This window comes from Ceratotherium simum, chromosome 30 (assembly GCF_057802395.1).
Source record: "Ceratotherium simum simum isolate JZ-2026a chromosome 30, ASM5780239v1, whole genome shotgun sequence".
Lineage (NCBI taxonomy): Eukaryota > Metazoa > Chordata > Mammalia > Perissodactyla > Rhinocerotidae > Ceratotherium > Ceratotherium simum.
In genome coordinates, this window is record NC_141929.1 from 5,423,248 (window position 1) to 5,446,020 (window position 22,773).

General features: G+C 52.2%; 1 protein-coding gene across 4 annotated transcripts; it reads right to left on the reverse strand.

Annotated features, from left to right (window-relative positions):
* Positions 1-3,294: 3,294 nt before the first annotated feature.
* On the reverse strand, positions 3,295-22,101 carry KLHL36 (kelch like family member 36). 4 transcript variants are annotated; one of them, XM_087419853.1, is made up of 5 exons: positions 22,061-22,101; positions 18,903-19,135; positions 13,139-14,212; positions 11,179-11,336; positions 3,295-8,968 (listed from the first exon to the last, which is right to left on the reverse strand). In XM_087419853.1, the coding sequence occupies exons 1-5, from the start codon at positions 22,080-22,082 to the stop codon at positions 8,413-8,415; spliced, it is 2,043 nt and encodes a 680-aa protein (XP_087275979.1). In that variant the 5' UTR covers positions 22,083-22,101; the 3' UTR covers positions 3,295-8,412. The 4 variants fall into 4 exon arrangements, with proteins under 4 accessions (XP_087275979.1, XP_087275981.1, XP_004437111.1 ...); XM_087419855.1 differs by lacking the exon at positions 22,061-22,101 and adding an exon at positions 21,612-21,647 and having other exon boundaries at positions 18,903-18,979; XM_004437054.3 differs by lacking the exon at positions 22,061-22,101 and adding an exon at positions 21,213-21,601 and having other exon boundaries at positions 18,903-18,979.
* Positions 22,102-22,773: the final 672 nt, after the last annotated feature.

The following is a 22,773-nucleotide window of genomic DNA, read 5'->3' on the forward strand; positions in this document are numbered from 1 at the left end:
GACACGTGAATGAAGCCAGACCACTGAGAGATCCCGGCCAAAGCCACGTGGAGCAGCCGAATCTCACAGCTGAGCCCCATCCAAATTCCTGTCCCACGAGACTGTAAGATGTAATTAAGCTGTTGTTTTCAGCCACCAGATCCAGGTGTGGTTTGCTTCACAGTGATAGTACCTGGGGCGGCTGTGGTGCCTTCCCGCGAGGGATGCGTCAGGGAAGTCTCTGCTCCTGGCCACCCTCGTCCACATGCAGGCGTGACAGAGGCCTCTGGACAGGTCTCCCTCCTTCCAGCCTTCCTTTCTTTCCCTCCCCTCTGGCAGCCAACGCTTTCCTTTGAAAATGGAAGTCAAGTCACTTCCCTGCTCTGCTCAGACCCTCTGAGATTTGCCCTCAGCTCTCCATTCTTTTTTTGTGTGTGTGAGGAAGATTGGCCCTGAGCTAACATCTGTTGCCAATCGTCCTCTTTTTGCTGGAGGAAGATTAGCCCTGAGCTAACATCTGTGCCAATCTTCCTCTATTTTGTATGTGGGACGCTGCCATAGCATGGCTTGATAAGCAGTGTGTAGGTCTGTGCCCAGGATCCGAACCCACGAACCCCAGGCCGCTGAAGCAGAGCACGTGAAGTTAACCACTAGCCACTTGGCCGGCCTCCCCAGCTCTCCTTTCTCACCTTTCTCTCTCTCTCTCTCAGTGCCTTTTGTTTCTCCTCTAACCTGCCGTGCGTACTCCCTACACAGAGTTTTAAAAAAAGCTTTGTCACGATACAATTCACATACGTAAAATGTATCCATTGAAAGTGTGCAGTCCCGCCCCGTGGCTTAGCGGTTAAGTGCGTGTGCTCTGCTGCTGGTGGCCTGGGTTCGGATCCCGGGTGCGCACCGACGCACGGCTTCTCCGGCCATGCTGAGGCCGCAACCCACATACAGCAACTAGAAGGATATGCAGCTATGACGTACAACTATCTACTTGGGCTTTGGGGGAAAAAAATAAATAAAATAGAAAGTGTGCAGTCAGTGGGTTTTTGTACACGCCTATCACCTGCCCTACCTGACCTGCGTTTGTCAGTCTGTTTCTCCCCACGAGGATGTCAGCCCGTGGGACAGACATCTTGCTGCCTCGTTCACCACTGTTTTCACAGCCTTTACACAGTGCCTGCCTGGCACAGGGCGGATGCCTAGTGGATGTGTGTCACCCTCATGAACACAGAATTGTCCAGCTCCACGGAGGTGAGATATGAACTGGTCTTAATTCAAGGCTGTGGGCATGTCCTTGAGACAATGGCTGGGGCCTCAGCTGACCTGTGGTGAGGACCTCATTTGTGTGGGGCTCTGGAGAGACGGGTGTGGGTCCTCACTCTGCCCTCCTCCCAGCCCTACGCAGACTTACCTGTCCCACACCTGCGGCCACCTCTGAGTGAGGGGACAGCAATCTTTGCGGATGGTTGAGTGAAAGCTAAGGGCTCCCCGGGCTAGCCCCTCAGCTCACATATTTGCATCTTAGGGGGGCCTTTTGGGGACACAATACCCCACGTGGGGACTTTAAATGGTGGTTGTTTTCGAGTAGTAGAAAGAGCAGGGTCTGAGCTGGCAGACCTGGGTTAAAGTCCAGCCCCCAGCATAGCAGGTGCCTTCAGTGTCCATCACAGACTCCCCGCCCTCCTCTGGTCCTACCCCAGCGCAGTGGCCGTTCAGGGCGGGCTCAGCTGGCTGCAGGATGACGGGGTCACCCTCTCACACACCGTGCTTTCTGCCCCAGGGCCTCTCAGACACTGAACAGCCGGCTCGGTGTGCACAGAGAACCCAGGAGCGGAGGGTGCTGACCGAGGGGGCAGAGGTCAGGAAACGCTCCCGCTCTCCTTCCTGGGAAGATGCGCGGGACACACCTGCTGCCGCCATTCATCCACTCCGCCAGCAAGAGGTGCCATCTCTGTCTCTGCCCCCTCCAACCTGGGGGGCCTTGTGATGGCCTCAAGGAGCCGGATGCAGCAGAGGGACGCTCCATGACTTCCCAGACTGGGTTAGAAAAAGCCATGTGGCTACTGCCAATCACACTTGGGACACTGGCTCTGGGAGCCTCTGACTGCCACGTAAGACGTTTGGGTAAGGCCACCGTGTGGAGAGACCAGAAAGAGAGAGAGAGAGACTAAACAGGAGAGGGAGAGAGAGACAGAGAGCGGGATGGGGAGAGGAGGGGGAGAGAGGGGTGCTGGAGGAGCCCCAGCTGCTGAGGCCCCCACTCAGGCCCCACCGTGCGAGCCTCCAGGAACCACCGCCTGACCGTGGCTGCGTGGGAGACCCAGGTGAGAGCTGCTAAGCCCAGTCAACCCGCAGAATCGTCAGCAAAAATAATTATTATCGTTTTAAGCCACTGCTTGGGGGTGACATTACTCAGCAATAGACAAAGCACCTTCTGATCAGCTTTTCCTCCTTCCTTGCCCGGCTCCGGCTTCCCGGGGACCACCTCCGCAAATAGACCGCCTGCCTTCAAGTCCTCATCTAAGTTCTGCATTCAAGAGAACACAAACCAAGCCATCCACTGACCAGCCGGGTAGGTAAGGTGATCCAACTCGGGTAAGATCATCACCCCAAGCTTTGGGTGCTGCATCCGGAAAATGGGAAGAGTATCATTTCTAACCTGGGATTCTTCTAAGGCTGAAATGAAAGAATCCAGGTGAACTTAGCATCTGGCAGCCAGTGTCCCGTTTGGAGCAGCTCATTGGCTCAGAGGCAAATTCGAATCCAGTTTCCAGGTGTGATGGGCATGGCAGGTACCTCCTGCCATCCTCCCAATGCTGAATTGCTAAAGGTTCAGCGAAGAGGTGCCAGCTGTGACTGGGCTTGTCTGCTGATGGTCTGGTAAAAGCCCAGCGGGGCAGGGGAGCCACCATCCTCTTCTTGGGCCCTGAGGGAAAGCAAGCAGACTCTGTTCTTACAGAAATGTTATTGTATCTTTCTGATAAAGGCAACAAATTGCTTGTCGTAAGCTATGTTTCCCGTGGTTTCTATTTTTCTTTTCCAATCAAATTACCCCACCGGACACTAATTTAGGCAAATAGTTTCATTTCAGGTCACAGGATTTAGTACTGCAATCAAGGATCTGAATGAAATTTCTGGCAAAATACAGTAATTAGAAGCACAGTGAAAGCAGACTCGAAATGTCCCAGCCTCCCACAACACTAACAGGCAGTCTGGTTAATTTCCAAATTATATTTGGGCTCGACATGCAAGGAGTTCTTTTTCATTCCGGCAGAGAAAATAGGACTGAAGATCATTACAATAACCACACAAGACTAGGAATGTAATTATAAAATAAACCATACTCTAGCAGGCAAATCATTTTAATGTGTTCCAAGAATTGAATACTCTGTGTAGAATTAAAAACAAAGAAAAAAAATTAACGTGCAGAAAATTAATTAAAAAGAGGTAAGACATAGAAAAGCTTCGAGTGTCATAAAATTACAAATACAAAGGCAACAAATTAAAATACACACACATACAATTACAGATTTCGATAACATTAGTAGCCAGAACACTCCCAATGAATTATTTAATCATCAAATATCTTACTAATTTTGAAAGGGGGCTGGTGGTGGTGATGAACTTCAATTGATCCAAAGGACTTTACCTTTCCTTCCCTTGCGAGCAAACCTGTAAAGATGGTTAAGTAATTTTGAAAAAGTGGAGTTCCTTTTCTCAAAGAAAACTGATATGAAAAGGTTTATCCCCTCTGCCTCCCTCCACCACCAAAATGTATACATTCGTTCAACTCTTTTAACTAAGGCAACCAAAAGACAATTTCTTGAGACCCCCAAACACCCTCAGAAGCTGCTGATTCCATCCATGTAAGAAAAGAAAAGAAAAAAAAAGAAAAGAAATGAACAACCCCCAAAGCTGAGGACAATGATTCTATAAAGTGCAGGATCGTTCACTGTTACAGCTTTTGTGGATTTCATGTGAAAATGTCTTTATTTTTTTATTATTTTTTTTTTAAAGATTTTATTTATTTATTTTTTCCCCCCAAAGCCCCAGTAGATAGTTGTGTGTCACAGCTGCACATCCTTCTAGTTGCTGTATGCGGGACGCGGCCTCAGCATGGCCGGAGAAGCAGCGCGTCGGCGCGAGCCCGGGATCCGAACCCGGGTCGCCAGCAGTGGAACGCGCTCACTTAACCACCAAGCCACGGGGCCGGCCCTGAAAATGTCTTTAAAAGAAGGGGTGGACGGGAGTGGATCAGACCCAGCCACGCCCTGGGTCAAGAAATGGCCTGCCTGAGAAAGGTGATGAACGGATCAGTCCTCAGGGTCTTTCAAACCCTGTGCACACTGCTGAGGTAGGAGCTTCGCAAGAATGCAGACCATCTTAAGGGCGTTTGCGGCCTCATGGCAAATCAGCACCCTCTCGCTCAGTTGGGGGCCTAAGATGGTCCTACTCAGGGGCCACGTGTGACCTTACAAAATGCGACCATTATGTCAGATCGCAGCCCCGTAGCAGAGCAAGATCCAAGACACAGCCACACGCACCGGGTGAGACCCTGGTGCTGACCACAGGGCATTTGCTGTCCAGTGCAGGCTCAAGGGGGTGGGGGTAGGGGTGAGGTGGAAAACCACAGCAGGCAACCTACAAAATGGTTATTAGCAAATGTATCAAAAAGTATCAAAAGAGTTAAAAAAAACGTTAAAAACTGCCCAGCTTGGCAGAGACACAGGGCAGATCTCCCAGTACCCGTGGAGCTGCTCTGCCCCCCAGAGGTTTATCCTGGAGCCCAGGACACTGCCCCCTCCCCTCTGAACACACTCAGAATCCAGAGACAGCGAGATGTCCAGGCCACGGCCGGACCTGCCCCTCCAGGTTTGGGACCAGCGGTCTGAGATTCGAGCCAAAAGCTTTGAGAGCCAAAAGCCTGTGAGGTGCTGCTCAGGCTGCTGCTGGGCAAGCCGCACGCCATGGAGGGCCAGGGTGAGGACGGAGGCTGACACCTCTACAGGGGGCGCTGGTGTGGTGGGGTCCCTCCACCTGCCACACTGCTGCAAACCAGCAGGTCACGCTGGCTTAGGGGCCAGGTAGTCTGAACCACAGGTTAACTCACCTGAACTCACAGACAGGACCCTGGACCTCAGAGGAGGGACTCCACTCCCCTTTGGTGTTTGGGTTCCCACCCAAAACTGAACACCCCTTAGGGCTGGCTTCTGGGGTTCCTACTACGTCACCATGAGGTCACCTTATCTGTAAGGGGCTGGGGGAGGGGCGTTGAGAGTATAAATACACATGAGGCTTCCTGCTCAGATCGAGAACAAGAAGTCCTACCCGGAAATCTTTCTAAAACGCCAGAATGCTGAAAATACGGATTGGGCCACACGTACAAGCAAGTTGCTGAGACAATCTCTGTGCATCTTATACAGCAGAAAGACCACTGCAAGTAACAAGGGTTCTTCAGCTTTTCTCTCTCCTTCCCTTCTGTTATTACGATTATGTCTTAAAAGCAGGGTTCCAACCTGGGGGAGGATCAAACGCAAAATGTACAACTAATATGAAGTTAAAACTCTAATTCTTTAAAAGTGAGAAGAAAACAAAATCTGAATGAAAGCCCACCATGCTTATGTTCAAAGATCAAAAAAACGGTCCAGATGTTCTCAAAGGTCAAGCAGAACAGCTTGGAGCACCAACAGTTTGACACCATAGAGGCAGACGTCGCTGTGTTTGATTCGAGACAGCCGCCTGCAAGAATCCGGCCTTCGTCACTTTGGTTTGAAGCCACATTACCGTGATTTTGCAGTTCAAGTGGCCACCTGCATAAGTACATCCCCGAGCTCTGCTCATCTGAGTTAAAAACCATTTTCTTCCATTCTTAGTTGGACCGCACAGCAGAGTGATTTCCGTCTTAAAAACGTGGACAGCAAAAACCCACCATGGGCCCACCACTTTGCTTTCCTGCGAACAGGCAGGCACTCCCCACCGGTCATGACATTCCTTCCTATCAACCCCAACGAGCTCGAAAACCTTTCTTAGCACGGTGGAGTTTTCTTAGCACCACTTATTTGAAATTGCTCCACAAGTGGAAACTTACTTATCAACCCTACCTTTAAAGGAATGCTCTCAACCTCACAATATTAGATTCTAAGCCACGTAAATCACGAACCGCCTTCACAGCAGCAGGAGAGACATCAGGAAACATTCGTGCAGGACACTGTATGTAACTTGTAAGGCATAAGAAAACCAGAATAGAGACCAGCACTGCGCCTTTTCCTGGGGCACACCGTGGTCAAAAATGAAACAGTTGGTTTAGGCTAAAAATTGACGGCTGGCCTCTCCTCAAGGTCAAAGCCATCCTGCTCCCCAAGATACGCACAGAGTCCTTCTGTGTCCTCCTCCCAACCTGCCCCTGGATTCTGGTTGAACGACCACCTCTTTGTTGACAACCCAGGCTGAGCTGGGAACAGAACACAGGTTCCATGCCTTCTAATGGGTCTTCAAGGAATGAAACCTTCCCTGGAATAAGAAGGAGGCAAGCTATCTCAAAGTTGGCAGAGGTTCTGCAAAACATGTCTTGTGGACAATTGGACTAGGCGTGAGACAAAAAAGTGTTCCAGGCTCCAGGAAGTTTGGAGATGCTGGGTTGATGGAAAGTTAATAGTTAATGCAGGACTTCTCAGAGCCTTTAATACACACAAGTGTTGTGGCGCTCCAAGAAGAGTGTACAGGTTTTTGGTTTGTTTGTGTGCCTTGCAGAACCTCTCAAGTTTGTAAGCCTCAAGGGACTTCCATACGCAAGGAACTAGCTAAATACGCAGACTGCTCGCCCACCTAGCAATAGAGGGCAGTAATTTGGGTACCAAAGCTTTCAACTTATAAGCCGCTCTCAGCTTTCCTGGTCACTATAGAAACAGGCCAATCAAAATCACAGTCAACCTTGAAGGTAAAAGAAAGGAAGTGCAGTAAAGAGACAAAAAAAAAAAGACAAAAAAACCCCAAAGAAATTAAGTTAACTGATTCTAGTATCAATGCTAATAAATCCTGAAGTGTTCTCATCTCTGCCATCAGCTCTCTGCCAAGGAACAGACCATTAACGCCTCCCCTGGCTCATGATTAAAACCCATCTCACTCCACCCTCCCATCATCCTTGTGTTACACAGTGGCTTGGGCAGCAGTCTCCATTACTCTTTCAAGGGCACACTGTTGATGCCTGTTCTAGTAACTGCAGGAATCAACACAGGGCGGGCACACATCTCACAAGGAGGAGCTGAATGCATTCTAATAGCTTATATAGACTGAAAGAGCTTAGCCCCTGGGAGGAGTCTGGCGAGTATTTCATCTAAGCCTGTCGCTTAATGAATGAGCGAACGGCTCAAGACTTGTTAAAGAATTTGCCCAGCAGCACAGACCTCTTGGACCAGGATCTGTCGCTTCAGTCAGGGAGACACTCACAACCTTCTTAGGGATCAACACGCACTCATTCATGTAAGAGCTTTCAATGGCTTCTCAGAGTCGGAGTCACAGAAAACAATGGCAAATTCTAGGGTGCTCCCTTTTCCTTTCCTGAGAAATAAATGTAGATTTGGGGGCTCAAGTACATCAGTAATATAAGAAACAGTGGGTTCAGAAAAAAAAAATACCAAGGAAAAAAAGCACAAATCACAGAATAATGTTTATAAAAACCATCATGCCTTTTTTCCTTCCTTCCTTGATTACCTATACCCTTTCAGAATTCGGGAAGATTACCAACCAGGAAAAATAAGACTATTCAGAAACAGTAGTCACCTGATAAGAAAATCCCAGTGGGAACCCATCCCTGGTGAGAGTGACCCTCGGTCACTCACTCACTCTCTCGGGGTCTCCATGTCCCCACTTCTAAAATGAACGTGCTTGACCTCGCCAGTGGTTCCCAAACACGGCTGATGGTCATTCCAGGAACTGGTTAAAATACAATTTCCAGGCACTCCCCCCGTCGCGCCTGGTAGTTTTAGATGTGATCATTCTGAGATGGGGCCTAGGAAGCTGTATTTTTAAAACCTCAGCCAGGTTTGGGGAGGCAAGGACTAGGGAATCTGAAATGTCCCATGGAAGCCTCTAGTTTCACTATGAAAATCTGTGCACGACCCCCATGCTAGCTACTCTCAGGGGGACAGCTGGGGGTACCCACAGGGATCCGCAATGTGGGAAGAAGCCCTGCACAGACAGAAGGGCATAGTTCCTGCCTGGGCCCAGGTTTAATTATTCAAGCAAGATAATATGTAAAGTTCCATAGAACATTTAATCAGTTACTGTGATATCATAGAAATACCAAGACTCATAAAAGTAGAAAAAGCCGCTAAGAAGTAGGTGAGGGTGCGGGGTTCCACGCGGGTGCTGCTGGTCCACAGACACTCTGGGAGGTGGCGGTGGGGACAAGGTCAAGGTTGCGGCCAGGCGCAGGTGGGGTCACTGGCCCCGGTCCTGGGGTCTCTTGCCCTTGCCCTTCTTCTTCTTGTCCTCCAGCCGCGGCTTCAGGGCGCACACGCAGGCCGACACGCCGGCGATGGCCTTGGGCAGGTCGGTGCCTCTGCTCCACCTGTCCTTCTCGCGGTCGTACACCTGCACCGTCTTGGAGAAGGCCGTGTTCTCCCAGCTGTAGCCGCCCAGGATGTAGATGCGGCCCTCCCACACGGCCACCCCCGACTCGCTGTTGGCGTGCAGCAGCGGCGCCACCCGGGTCCACTGGTTGCACTGCGGGCTGTAGGCCTCCACGCCCAGCACGTCGAAGCGCTCCATGGACTCGATGCTGTCGTCGCTGCCCCCGATGGAGTAGATGCTGTCCTCCAGGCTGCACATGCTGTGCCAGCCCCGCGCCGTGGTCATGGGCCGCCGCTCCTCCCACACGTCCGTCCGGTGGTCATAGCACAGCAGGTTCTTGCGGTAGGGGCCAATCTGGTAGTCGTGGCCCCCTGAGATGTACACGAAGTCTTTGTAGATGGTGCCCGCATGGCCGTACGTGAACCTGCGGAGAGACAGACAGATGGATGGAGGGACAGAGACAGAGAGGGAGCTCAGCGCTGCACCAGGCTGCACCTCCGCAAGCCGGGGCCTCAGTCTTCTCCTCTGCAAGCTGGGGACAACCTGCCCTCTGAGGTGTCATGAAGATTTGAGGGGACAATGCAGGGAGCAGGCACCCCGTGCACACTTTACAGAAGGCAGCTGTGGCCAGACAGGAAGAGGCAGGCAGACCGCCAGGGCAAGCACCCCAGCTCTGCCCCTTTGTTTCCCCATCTGAGAAGTGGGGATAATCACAAGACTGTCACTGAAAACAACAACAACGTGCTATTGAGGCACACACATGGACCCGATCAGATTACATATCCAACGGGGAAGGAAAATCAAGTGCAATACCAACTATATGACACTCGGGAAAAGTGAAGACTACGGGGGCAGTAACGGATCAGCGGCTGCCAGCAGTTTGGGGGACGGGGGAGGGATGAATGGGCAGAGCACAGGGGACTCTTAGGGTGGTGAAACTATTCCGTACGACGCCACGACGGTGAACACAGGCCATTATAATTTGTCAAAACCCACAGAACGTACAACACAGAGAGTGAACCCTAAAGCAGACTACGGACCTTAGTTAAGGCAGTCTATCAACTCTAGGGCATCAGCTAGAACAAACGTAGCGCACTACGGCAAGATGTTAAAAATAGGAGAACGTGTGTGTGCTTGAGGAGAGACCATATGGGAGCTCTCTGTACTTTCCGCTCAATTTTCTGTAAACCTAAAACTGCTCTCAAAAATGAAGTCTTTATAGACAAAGAAAAAAAACCACAAAACAAAGCACAAACAAAGGTGAAACAAAAAGGGAACAAATGATGTCACAAAGTTCAGGACAGTGGCTCCCAGCAGGAGGCAGGGGGACGGGAGGGAAAGCACCGGGCAGACGGGAGTCACCGCTCACCGTCCCGGCTCCCGGGCTGAACTGTGGGCTGAGGTATAACTGAGGTCCTGTTATACAAACAGGTCAATGGATGAGAAAAGGTTGAGTAAGTAAATGAAATAAACGTGGGGTGTGCATGCACTGAAGAGGACAGCATGATGGATTACGTTTATTCCAACTCTGTTCACCTAAGGTCCACGTAGAAAGCAAAAACAATAATTGAGTTGTTGCAGCATTAAAGGTACATAATGCACACGGCTGCCCCAGAGAAATGATGGCAGCAGACGTTCTTACCACTGGTATTAAGCCTCACTTCTCCGTCTGCAAAATGGGATGATAAATAAAGCACCTAACCCTACAGGGACTGCAGGGCCTGCCCCATTCACTGTCCTCCTGGTTTGGATGATAAATTACATGGGCACCGACCTCTGCCCCACCAGGTTACTGAGATGTCTAGGGACTCGTCACATGAAGCACCCGGCCCGGAGGTGGCATGGGGCAATCAGTAGCCAGGATCATGACCTTCAGATCATCTTATCACAGGTGCCTGGTATTACTCCACTGGCTCCTTGGAACCTCCAAGAACGCGGCAGTGACTGGGGACTGGAGGAGCTGGGTTCACACCCAAACGCTTACCCCCTACACTCTCAACTCCCAGGGACAAAGTCCCGAGGTGCCTGGATCTGCTCCACGCAAGCCTGGTTCAGAAAGGGCGCTTGCAGGTTCAACGACAGGGAACCAGTGAAACAGACGGCATGCCCCTTCTGTCAAACCTGTCACGAGAATCAATGCTTAATGAATGCACACCGTGATGCTGGGAGACAGACGAGAACCAGACGAGCTCCGGGCCTTGGAGCATCTCCTGGTGCTGGATGCCGGGGGGACTCCTAAGTGGTTTGTCATCTCATCCTCCTGACAACCTCTGGGGCAGGTGCTCTCACCACGCCCACTTGACAGATGAGGAAACAGAGTGGGGTGAAGGCGCGTGCTCGTGTCGCAGATCTAGTACTGGTATCCCCCCACCTCTCTGAACAACTCCTGCCCAAACTCAGAGAGATTTCACATAAATCAGTGCCTGAACTTAATACTCACTCCCTGAGACTCAGGAAGTGAATAGGCTGGGAAACTGAGGGATGTTTGTCTAGCGGCAGAGCTGACACCGCTATTATTTACAAGTGAGGAGATTCTTTCTGGAATTGGAGGCCAAAATATCCAGGGAATGAGGTGGACTCAACTGTAACTCAGGTCGTCACGTCTGAAGAGTCTGCCACAAAACCCCCAATCACCTTGGCAAGCCGGCCACGTAGGACCAGGAGTCGGTCCTGGGACTGTAGGTCTCTACCGAAGAGAGAGCTCCATTCTCGTTCCGGCCCCCGACGGCCACCAGCATGTCTTCGACGGAGGCCAGGTAGAAATCCACGCGGCGCTGGTTCATGGAGGCCACCTGCGGAGGCGAGACACCTGTACCTTCCCTTCCCCATCCTGGGACAGCACCAACATCTAGCACTGAGTTCCCCGATGCGTTCTGGGGAACACACAGCCCAGGGAGTGAGGCAGTGGTCAAGCGAGTTTGGGGGAAGGGAGCCAAACTTGAAGAAAGAGGGTTCTTAGGTGGGGCTTCTCAGAGCCCCCAAGAACCCTTGAGACATTGCCAACTCCCAAGAGAGGGATGGAGAACACAGTTCCCCAAACTTGTTTGGCCAGGTGGCCGACCTCATGGACTTGAATTCTGCAGGACACATAGTTCAGAATTGCTGATGTCATGGTTTCCTGGAATAAAAATTCATCTTTCTTCTCACCCCCCCTCAGATATTTTTTTAATTAATGCTGATTGCCATCCGTGTTAACAGGCAGAAAGTGGCACTCAACAGAAAATTAAAAAGCAGAAGAGTCAACTCTTTTTTTTTTTTTTGTGAGGAAGATCGGCCCTGAGCTAACATCTGCCAATCCTCCTCTTTTTGCTGAGGAAGACTGGCCGTGGGCTAACATCCATGCCCATCTTCCTGCACTTTATATGGGACGCCGCCACAGCATGGCTTGCCAAGCGGTGCGTCGGTGCACGCCCAGGATCCGAACCAGCGAACCCCGGGCCACCACAGCGGAGCGCACGCACTTAACCACTTACGCCACCGGGCTGGCCCCGAGTCAACTCTTTTTTTAAATAACCCAAGCAGAACACACAAATGAACAGTCCCACAGGAGACCACACGTTCAGGCTGCCACTGCTACAAAAGCTTTTGCCGACGGGCTCCAAACTGGGAGCCTCTTTCTAGTGGCAAGACTTGCACTGTGGTGGGTAATTTTAGATTTTTGAGAATAAAATTGAAAGGTCATTGGAATCAATTCTGAGTTTTGAGCTCAGAAAAACACCGAGTTAAGTAAAAACACTGAGGTGTGAGTATAAAGCCTGAGACCGACTTTCGTGGGGGGTTGGTCTGGAAAGATATTTGCAGGAGAAAGGAACGCCTTCCTTGCCAGGTGCTTGCCAATCAACAAGAGCCACACACCCCGCCCCTGGAAGGTCCACGTTCCCAACCCATCTCCCGAAGGGGAAGCTGAAATCTGGAGAAGGCAGGAATCAGCCTGAAATTCCCAGCGATTCAGCCAAGTTGGGATGTGAAGTCAGGTCTAACGCCAAGACCCAGGCTCTTTCCAGAATGAGGCCGCCATACCGGCCAAAAGGCCCAGTTCCTACCAGGCGTGAACACTGTAGCTTCCTTAACTAGCTCCAAACCTTTCCAAAAGAGGAGCTCGGCGGAGACTCAGACACGGGAAGATTGTTTGAACGATGGGTCAATCTCTAGACCAATCTCTAGACCAGAGCCAGCCAATATGGTAGCCACTAGGCGGCCATTTACACGCAAATGTAAATTAGTTAAAATGAAATAAAATTGAAAATTCAGTCCCACTGGCCACATTGCAAGTGCTCAATCGCCACGCGTGGCTGGTGGCTACTGTACTGGACAGCGCAGACGTAGAACGTTTCTATTGGTGCAGAAAGTTCTATTGGACATGTTGTTCTGGACAACGACTGACCCTGTAGAAGGCAGCCGGTCAGCCCCACTCCCACCAGCCAGGGTTTGGGCACAGGCAAGGGTAGGGATTATGTGGCACATCACTTTATCGTCACACCTCGTTCAGAAGCAGGATGTGGTCAAGGCCTGAGAGAAGGGAGGGGCAGGCACGGCTAGATTAAGGAGATCAAAAGTCCTCAAGAGTAAAGAAATAATCTGGCTTTAATCTCACCTTGATCCACTGTTTACAGCGGGGGTCATACCTATAAAGAAGATTGGACGCCGCATCCCCTCCATTGTCCCTCGAGAAGCTGCCGCCTGCGATGAAGATGAAGCCGCCCAGCACGGCAACACAGTGGTGGCTCCGCCGGGCTGGCAGAGGCGTCTCCTTGACCCACTGCTCGCTCTTGGCGTCCAGGTAGCAGGTGTCGTCACTGAGCTCCAGACACCGCTCAGAGACCTCGCCGCCCACGAACAGCAGGCGCTCCTCGTTGGTGCGGAGTGCCGTGCGCTTGGTCTGCATGACCGGCTGGGCCGCAAGGCTGTTGTGGTAGCGCACGGCCTCCTCGATGAAGCCCTCGCAGTTGGCCTCCCTAGGCAGCAGCGCGCACACGGCTGGCTTGACACGGTGCAGCAGGTCGTTCTTGGGGATGAGTGGGAAGTGGATGTTCTCCAGCACCTGGTAGGCGTGGGTCTCGCGCTCAGGCTGCTGCGTCAGCCACTGCAGGGCGGCCTGCAGCAGGTCGTGCTCGCACTCCCGCTGCACCTCGCTGCTGCTCAGGTAGACGCACAGCTTCTGCATGGAGATGTTCTGCAGGAAGTCGGGCGTGAAGGACAGCGTGCCAAAGTGGCTCAGGATGAAGCCGTCGATGAAGGCGTCGAGCCGCTTGAGGCTGTAGATGGAGGCCAGCTCCTGGAGGTACAGGTAGTTGTCCTCACTCACCTCCTGCTCCAGGTACTGGCAGCAGAAGTCCACCACCGTCCAGATCTGCAGCAGGTGGGCCGTCTCCAGGATGTAGTCGATGTTGCCGCCGTCCAGGGCCAGCTCTCCACCATACAGGAAGTCCACCACGGCCTTAAGGCCGATGTAGGAGGCACCCACCAGCTCCACCTCCTTCTGGAAAGCCTCGCGCATGCCGATGGTGAACATGGAGTTGAAGTAGTCGCTGCACACGGCCAGCAGGTTGCGGTGGGCCGGCACGCGCTGTTCATCGGCCACCAGGACAACGTCACAGAAGAGGCCACGGAGACGCTGCTCGTTCAGCCGCTGCAGCACCGTAGTTGAGTGGTCAGCCCAGCGGTACACCTGCGGCAGAGAGCGCACGTCAGGGCTCGGCTTGAACCCGGGCTGGGGAAGCATGCCAACCCCACCCCCCTCAGCTACAGGTCCTGGAACCAATCTAGTGCATCACAACCAGCATGTAAATCCAGCGGAACAAAAGAGAACAGGAAATGAAATATCAGAGGGCATCACAGGATATAAGAGTGTTTCTGCGTGTGTGTAAGTGTGTGTGTGTGTGTAGGTACTGTAGGTTTCTTTCTTTCCTTATAAATACAATTCCTAAATACTTTCTCATCTCCTTCCTTCCTTCTTTATAAATAGGATTCCTAAAAGTTTTCTTTCTTCCCTCTCTCTTTCTTACTGTGGGTCACGAAGCAAACAGGTTTGAAAAATTCTGTTGTACAGGACAGAGGAGTTGCTCGGGGCACAGCCTCTCAAGTCGGACAGAATCTGGGTTTGAACCCCAGCTCTGCCACCGACAAACTGGGTGATCTTGGGTCAGTCGCGAGAATTCCTCGTCTCACAAGGATGAGGGTATTTTCCGCTCAGGTTCCGGGAGTCAATGAGACAGGACATGGCAGAGAGCTGGAGAAACATTCGCTGTTGTGATTGTCAATTCCCACCGAGGTTCTGTGCTGGGAAGACGGCTTTCTCTGTGTCTTAGAAAGTGCTGGGCACACAGTCATGCTACGGAGACTCCATTTTCACTGATGGGTCCAGGGATGTGGGGGGTCCCAAAGACTTGCAGTGTATCCTGACCACCGTGGGCTACTCCTTTCAGAAGCATGGCTTCACCCGCCACTGCCAGGGTTAAAAGAAATACATTGTATGTAAAATGCAGGAAGCTGTCTCTTCCTGGGGGCTTACACGTACCTTACACTGTGCTGTGCACTCTCTCATTCCAGCTGCAGGAAAACCCTCCAATGGAACATCTATTACAATCTCCCTTTTCCAGCTGAGGGAAACGTAGGTTCAGAGAGACTAAGAAACTTGTCCAAAGCCCCACAGAGACTGAGTGGCAGGACTGAGACCTGAACACAGGTCTGATTCCAGACCCATACCTTTAGTGACCATGCTACCCTGGAATCAACAAATCAATTAATATGAATAATTAATCTGAATTAAACTCAACAAATTCCGGTTGGTAGGCATTTATTGAGTGCTATATGCCTGCCATGTGCTTTTGAGGGCACGAAGATAAGTCAGATGGAGAAAACAGTTTCTAAATCCTTGGAGGACTAATTATGCATCAGGCTTTCAGGAAGCTGCACACTGCTTTATTTATTCACTATCAAAACCACAAGAGGGGCCAGCCCAGTGGCGTAGTGGTTAAGTTTGCGCACTCCACTACAGTGGCCCAGGGTTCACAGGCTCAGATCCCGGGTGCGACCTACACACTGCTCATCAAGCCATGCTGTGGCAGTGTCCCACACATAAAGTAGAGGAAGATGGGCATGGATGTTAGCCCAGGGCCAGTCTTCCTCAGCAAAAAGAGGAGGATTGGCAACAGATGCTATTAGCTCAGAACTAAAAAAAACAAAAACACCCAAAAACCAACAAGAAAATTCAACATAGGGAAAAACAGACCCTTCAGAAATGTCAACTAGGTAGCTGGTCTATTTGAGGGCGATTGAGCAAAAGGGCTGGCCGGGTGTCAAGCCTGAAAAGGAGACATGGAGGAAAGGAGGATGGACTGAGGACTGGCTCACAGGGCCTGAGTTCTTACAGGTGACTTCTCCACGTGTCCTGCAGCTGTGGGTTTCATTTCTCTCTTCCCCTCCAGATCTGCCCCCGACACACCTGTAATTGGGGTACTTTATTTCCCTGTGCTCCTTCCTCACTCTGTCCATGTTACAGGCTTGGGCAACGTCCCACATTCTGAGAGGACACCAGGCAGTACCTAAAGCCTCCTGCCCTTCCAGGTGTAGAGAGCCAGGCTCTGCTGCTCTCACATCCCGGGACGGCCCCTCACGGCCCATTCACGGGTGTCGCCGTCTATTCTGGTTACTCACAGAGAGAGCCAGGCTGGCCTGGTTTTGGCTTCTAATTAAGCAGGAACAGTCTGGGCTCCGACACACACTGGCTTGGGGCCCCTCTGGGGGGTGGACTGAAGGACGGGACTGAAAAAGCACTACAGGAGCTCTCGAGTATAGTCAAGGCTTAGTGTCTTGAGAGAAGCAGGTGACTGGCATCAGGTGGCTGTCTGCCCACCCTGGGCCCCCAGTTGTCTCTAAGCTGGTGGGGGTGCTGGCACTACACACTTAAAGGGGGGCATGCAGGACCCCAACCTGCAGAGTAAAAAGGGAAAGAGCCCTGGGGGCAGGGAGCGGGGAAAGCCCCGGACAACAGCTGCCGGGGGGAGCCATCTGCTCCTGGGAGCAGGGCAGGGAAAAAGGCAGACGCTGTTTCTAAAACTGGGTCTTCACGCTAAGCAGGCACGTTCCATTTTTTTACCTGGGTCTCGACTACAGCCTGTTTCTGATTATTTGATTGGTGTAGCTGCAGAGATGAGAACTTTCAAAAAACAGACAGACGTGACTTCCCAATTTTAAAGGGACATCAGTAACAGAGTGGCAGCATTTCCCACAATTGAGAAGCCCCAACTCCCAACATTCTCTGATGGTATTAACCCTGTTCATTCCTGCATTTCCTATTTTAGTGCCTTAATCAGAGGCAAGGCAGGTGGGTGAAGAAACACAGGTACTCAGGTGTTAACCCTGGACACGAGGCAGCAGGTATGGGGTATTTCATATTAAAAAAGAATTAAGCATCCAAATGGATCGACGCATCTTAGAGTTGATAAACGAACAGAGGCCGTCATACAATGGAAGACTCCACTGCACTGAGAAGGAGCAATTTACCACTCCAGGTGGCAACCGAGGTGAACCTCAGAAGCATAAGGAGGAGGGAAAAGAGTAGGCACCTACCCTCTGAACCCATTTACACAAAGTTCGGGGCAGGCGAAGCTGCGGAGTTCGAAGAGTGGCTCTCTTGACTGTAGGGACTGGAGGGGTTTGGTGACGTTCTTTAATTTATCTGGGAGCTGGCTACATGGAAAATCAAGGGTACACATGATTTGGGCACTTTTTTTTTAACATAAAACGTTAGGAACCTAAATACAATCAGTGAAGGGAGAGAGAACCCTGTTCCTAAAAGCTTCCATTCAGAAAGAAACACACACAGAATCTGGCTTTAAGGGACAAAGATTTCTAGTGCTATCAAACTTAGAAAGCTACCCTGTCTCTGCAGCCAAGCTCCGGAACAAAGCCCCTTTGAAACGCAGCGAGACCTCTGTGGTTTTCATAGCAGATAAAGCTGGGCTTGGCAAGACCCTTCTCAGTAACTCAGATGGAAACAGGAGACCGTTTCTCTGCGGAACCCACCTCTCCTGAAAATTACACCCCGTTTTTCTTTCATGCATATCTGTAGAATCTCTTTCCCTCATTTTTTCCCCCCTCAAATCTATAGGCTGCTCACAACTCCCCTTATCTAAAGTGTTATTTTTCAATCCTCCTTCGAGATTTTTTTCATAATAGCCCCCTATGAAATTTTAACACCACATAATTCTGTACGTCTGTGCATGTACTGTATGTGTAGCAGTGCTTTATACACAAAAAGAGTAAAATTCTTTCCACACCCCTAAGAACCAATTTCACCCCCTCAGGGGCAACACTGGCTCCATTCAGAATGCATGACCCAAGGTAACCATAAAATTTAATCTTCAAAAGTGGCCACTTTTAGGGGCCGGCCTGGCGGCATAGTGGTTAAGTTCTTGCGCTCCACTTTGGTGGCCCGGGGTTCACAGGTTGGGATCCTGGGTTCAGATCCTGGGCGTGGACCTATGAACCGCTCATTGAACCATGCTATGGTAGCGTCCCATATATAAAATAGAGGAAAATGGGCACAGATGTTAGCTCAGGGCCAATCTTCCTCAGCAAAAAGAGGAAGATTGGCAACAGATGTTAGCTCATGGCCAATCTCCCCCACCAAAAAAAAAAAAAAACCAAAAGGGGCCACTTTTAGAGAAAAGTGGATGTTACTACCATTTATAGAGACAGGTGTAAATGGGGACTGTCCTGCAATTCGGTCCCCTGATCCTTATCTATAGCAGCTGTGGGGACAGGGGCTGCTCCAAGTTCCGTGAGGTGTAGATTTCCAGTTTCTGCTCTCAGATTTTAATTTAGCAGGTCTGGGGGCGGGCCTGGCATATGTATTTCTAATGAGACACCTCCCCCACACATTCTCTCAGGGAGATACTGATGCAGCCAGTGTGACACAGGTTGGTAGCCTGGCCCTGGGGAACCCACACTCACTGGCTCTCAGGGTCCCAGAAGGTAAGGACTCTGGGCCCTTATCACCCAGGTACACAATGTGTTGCCCCCACCACAAGGTTGGGCACTGGCTTCTCAACAGACACACCCTTGGAGTTTGGAGCCCCCAAGTGCAAGTGAGGACAGAAATCCCGTGGCTTTTCTCCTGCCCCATGACCTCTTAGGGTTGAGGCACAGAATAAATGAGCCAAGTTGTCTCTCTAATGTCCCTCGCGCCCCCAGCTCTCTCTGACTCCTTGCCCCTGCTACCTCTACTCATCGTTAAGGAGACTAATACCACCACCATGAACAGAAAATCGGTCTGTATATTAAGAATGAGCTTGTCGGAAAAACATCACACTTCTCAGGCAATATGCATAGGTGGTCAGCGACCACGCACAGACCTTTGAAGACTCGCTGATCTTGTACGGCCGAGACACTCGCGTCTGCCGGCTCCCCTCCATCATGAGAGATCGCAGCCCTATGACAAGAACAGGCTTCGTGAGCTCGTAGTGATAACTCCAGTCATTCATGAATTGCAGGCTCTGCTGGCAGATGCCGGGGACAACAGCAGCCAAAACGGTCACGTGGAGGACAGAGGGCGAGAAAACAGCATACAACAAAGAACTCTTTTGCACTGTGAGGTGAAAAAATCAGGTTGTTAGAATCAGACAGAACATTTAACAAGTGCTCCTTTATCATCTAAAATCCGACAACGTCATGTCCTTTAGCCCACTTGCTACAAATATCTACCTTTTGATGCTTGATCTCAACCAGGCCTTCTGGCTGGATCAAGGTTAAAAGGACAACAGTTATCATTTCAGAGCCCAGCTGTGACCCTGGAACCAAGTTAAGGGACCTACATGAGCTAGCTCATTGAACCCCCCAAGAGGATGTCACTTATCCCAGTTTACAGCTGAGGGTATTTTTTTTTTTTTTTTAAAGATTTTATTTATTCATTTTTTCCCCCCAAAGCCCCAGTAGATAGTTGTATGTCGTAGGTTCACATCCTTCTAGTTGCTGTACGCGGGACTCGGCCTCGGGTTGGACGGAGATGTGGTGCCTCAGGGCGCGCCCGGGATCCGAACCCGGGCCGCCAGCATCAGAGCGCGCGCACTCAACCGCTAAGCCACGGAGCCGGCCCTACAGCTGAGGGTATTGAGCTCAAGGCCACGAAGCTAGGAAATGGCTGGGAATCAAACCTGGGCCCTTCACCGTGATGCTCGGCTGTGCGTGGCCCAGTCTTGGAGAGCATCTTACTTGCAAAATATCATGTCAAGGTTAAGGACGCAGTGCAGTGAGGGCTACCATGCATAAGACACGTTCTAGACAAACGGCACTGTCTTAAGTGCTTTCCAGTGTCTTCACTGATTTAATCCCCACAACAACCCCACGAGGCCAGCACTATTATTATCCTCAGTTTATGGAGGCGGAAGATGACAGCAGTGAGGGGAAGTAACTTGCTCAGCGTCACACAGATAGGAAGAAGCAGCAGAGCTGGGATTCCAACCCTGGGTGGCTTCCATGCTCTTAACCCCTAGGCTTTCCCGCCTGGCCATAAAAAACAACAACAACAACAAAAACAAGCCCGCAGAGAGGAAACCTCTGCTGGGTTCTATGCCCCGCCCGGAACATTCAGTATAAACTTGCGCGTTAACCTCTTTAGACCTCATGGCCGTGTCTATGGAATGGGCTGGTGGACCAGATGTTAAGGTTTCTTCCAGCTTTGAAACGCTAAGCGACTCACTCATAGCACAGAGTCAGGCTGTGGGGGATCTTGGGGGCTGGGGCACACAGAGAAGGACTAGGCCAGCAATATGGGCACAAGTCACATACAGGACTGTGGGTTTTAGGGAGGAATTTTTTCCTTGCTATCTGAGTTGAGAAGAGTCAATTTGTTACCTATTGAACAGGCAGCCTTTGCTAACAAAGAACAATGTGACAAGAAGTCAGTACTGTTTCAAGGTAACTGGGGACACACAGAGGAGGCTCCAGCAATCGGAGGAATAATTGCAGGCACATCCTGTCCAGGTCCCCGGGGGGAAAGAAGGGACAACTAGATTTCTCCTGACAAACTAGCAACTTTGTGACAACGACCACCTCTACCCACCCCTGTCCTGACTGCCCCTGGCTCCTGGGGGGCTCAGAGAGGGAAGGGAAGAAGACCAGCACTCATGCAATGCCTACTGCATACCCTTGACGTCCATGTTTCCCCTTCCCACTCTGAGACAGGTGCCACCATCATTTCTGACACCCAGGCTTGGGTGGCAGAGGGGCCCGCCCAAGGTCACACAACTAAGAGCAGCTGGCCCCTCTCTCCACCACCCCAGGCAGCCGGCCAGGGCTCAGTCTGCACTCAGGCTTCTTTTCTAGGCCAGGATTTCTAGAGAGAGTTTCCTCTAGTGGAGGCCCCCTTTTGTCTCCGGGGAAGTGGTTTGGGGCCGATTTCCACATGAGTGTTGGGCGTCAGCTGCCTCCTGTGCTTTCTGGAAGCAGGTGAGGGGGTCAAGGCCATCCCCACGGACGGTGACGATCCCCAGGTACGTGTGAAAGGTCTTTTAGTAAACCCGGGAACGGAAGCGACGTCCGGACAGGACGGTCCCCAGGCAGCCTCCTCTTCTCCTTCCCCGGGTTTCGATCCCGCACCTGCGCGACCTTAGCGCTCACGGAAACACAACGTCGCCGAGATGGACACGGAAGCCCGCGGCACTCACCCGTCCGGGTCTCGCCGGCAGGGTCTCCGGGGACGCCGCTGTCGTTCGCTCGGACCCGGCACCCCCCGGCGGAACCGCCGGCGCAACGGCCGCCGGGCAGCTCGAGGCGGCTGCGAGGAGCGGAGAGGCGCAGTGGGGCCGCGCCCGAGCCGGGACGCGGGGACCCTCACCTGGCCGCGCGGGCCCGGGCCGCACAGGCCGCACCTGTCCCACCTGCGGGGCGGCGCCCCTCCCCGGCCCCGGGGCCCCCGCGCCCGCCCGCTGCCCCCCACTCCCAGCACAAAGGGACGCGGGCGGGCCGGGGCGCAGCTCGCGCGGCCGGGGACCCTCGGAGGCAGGCCCGGCCCCCGGACGGCGCGCGGCGGGGCCCGGGCGGGAGGCGGGCGCGCGGAGGCCCACCTGCAGGGCGCGCTACGGGCGCGGCGCGGGGACCCCCGCGGCAGGCCAGGGCGGGCGGGGCGGCGGGGCGCGGGCGCCGGGGCCCCAGGGCGGGCCGGGTGCGCAGCCATGGCTCCGCCAGGAAGTGCGAGCCGAGGGCGGAGGCGCGCGCGGCCAATGGCGGCGGCGGGAGGCGGGTGGCTCCGCGGCGCCGGGGCGGGGCCTGCGCGGGCGGGGGTGCGGGCGGGGGGACGGCGCGGGGGCCCCCCGCCGCCCGACTCGGGGGGGGGGCCCCCCCCCGCCGCCCCACTCGGGCCCCCACAGGGGCCGGCCACAGCCACGCGTCGCCGAGTGCCTGCTGGTGTCCCCCGCCGTGCCAGGCGCGGGGACTCGGCGTGGACGGGACAGGCAGGTGTGCGGGGACCTGAGTGCTGGGAGCGGGCATCGCCATGGCATCTTCGCTCCCTCACCTCCTTCCAGTCTCAGCTCCATCGGGCCCTGCGTTCGCTCCACGGTGAGGCCGTGGCCGGCCCTCTGTTTAAAGTCACGTCCGCTCTCTCTTCACCCCACTTCCTGCTTTAGGCTTCACAGTGGCTCTTACCACTGTCTAATACTCTAAATAATTTATGCGTTTGGTTTATTGTCTCGCTCCCCCACTAGAAACCCTCCAGGGCAGGGTTTATTGTCGTTTTTATTCCTGGCCGGGCCCCCAGGGCTGGCACACAGTAGGCGCTCAGTAAATAGTTATGGAATGAATGAACTGAATCATCACCGATCAGTCTATCAATTGTCAAACTTATGCTACAGGATGGATGGACCTTGAAAACATTATGCTGAGTTAAAGAAGGCAGACACAAAAGGACACATATTGTATGATTCCATTTATATGAAGTGTCCAGAATAGGCAAATCCATAGAGACAGAAAGCAGATTGTGGTTGCCAGGGGCTGGGGGGAGGGGGGAAAGGGGGATGTGTGTGGCTGTTAAAGGATAAGGGACTTCTTTTTGGGGTGATGAAAATGTTCTGAAATTAGTATTGATTGCACAACTGTGAATATACTAAAAATCATTGAATTGTGCCATTTAAAAGGGTGAATTGATGGTATGTGAATTATATCTCAATAAAACTGTTACAAAATCAAAACCAAACAAAAAACTTCTCTCTCTCCCTATTTTGCTATTTC

Excerpts from the sequence above, each read along its gene's own strand:
- KLHL36 (XM_087419853.1), bottom strand. The coding sequence starts at position 22,082 with ATGGAGCTGAGACTGGAAGGAG. Across the intron at positions 14,213-18,902 it reads AGATCAGCGAGTCTTCAAAG|GTGTACCGCTGGGCTGACCA; the intron begins GTCTGTGCGTGG and ends TCTCTGCCGCAG. Across the intron at positions 8,969-11,178 it reads TACGTGGCCGGCTTGCCAAG|GTTCACGTACGGCCATGCGG; the intron begins GTGATTGGGGGT and ends GTCTCTCCGCAG.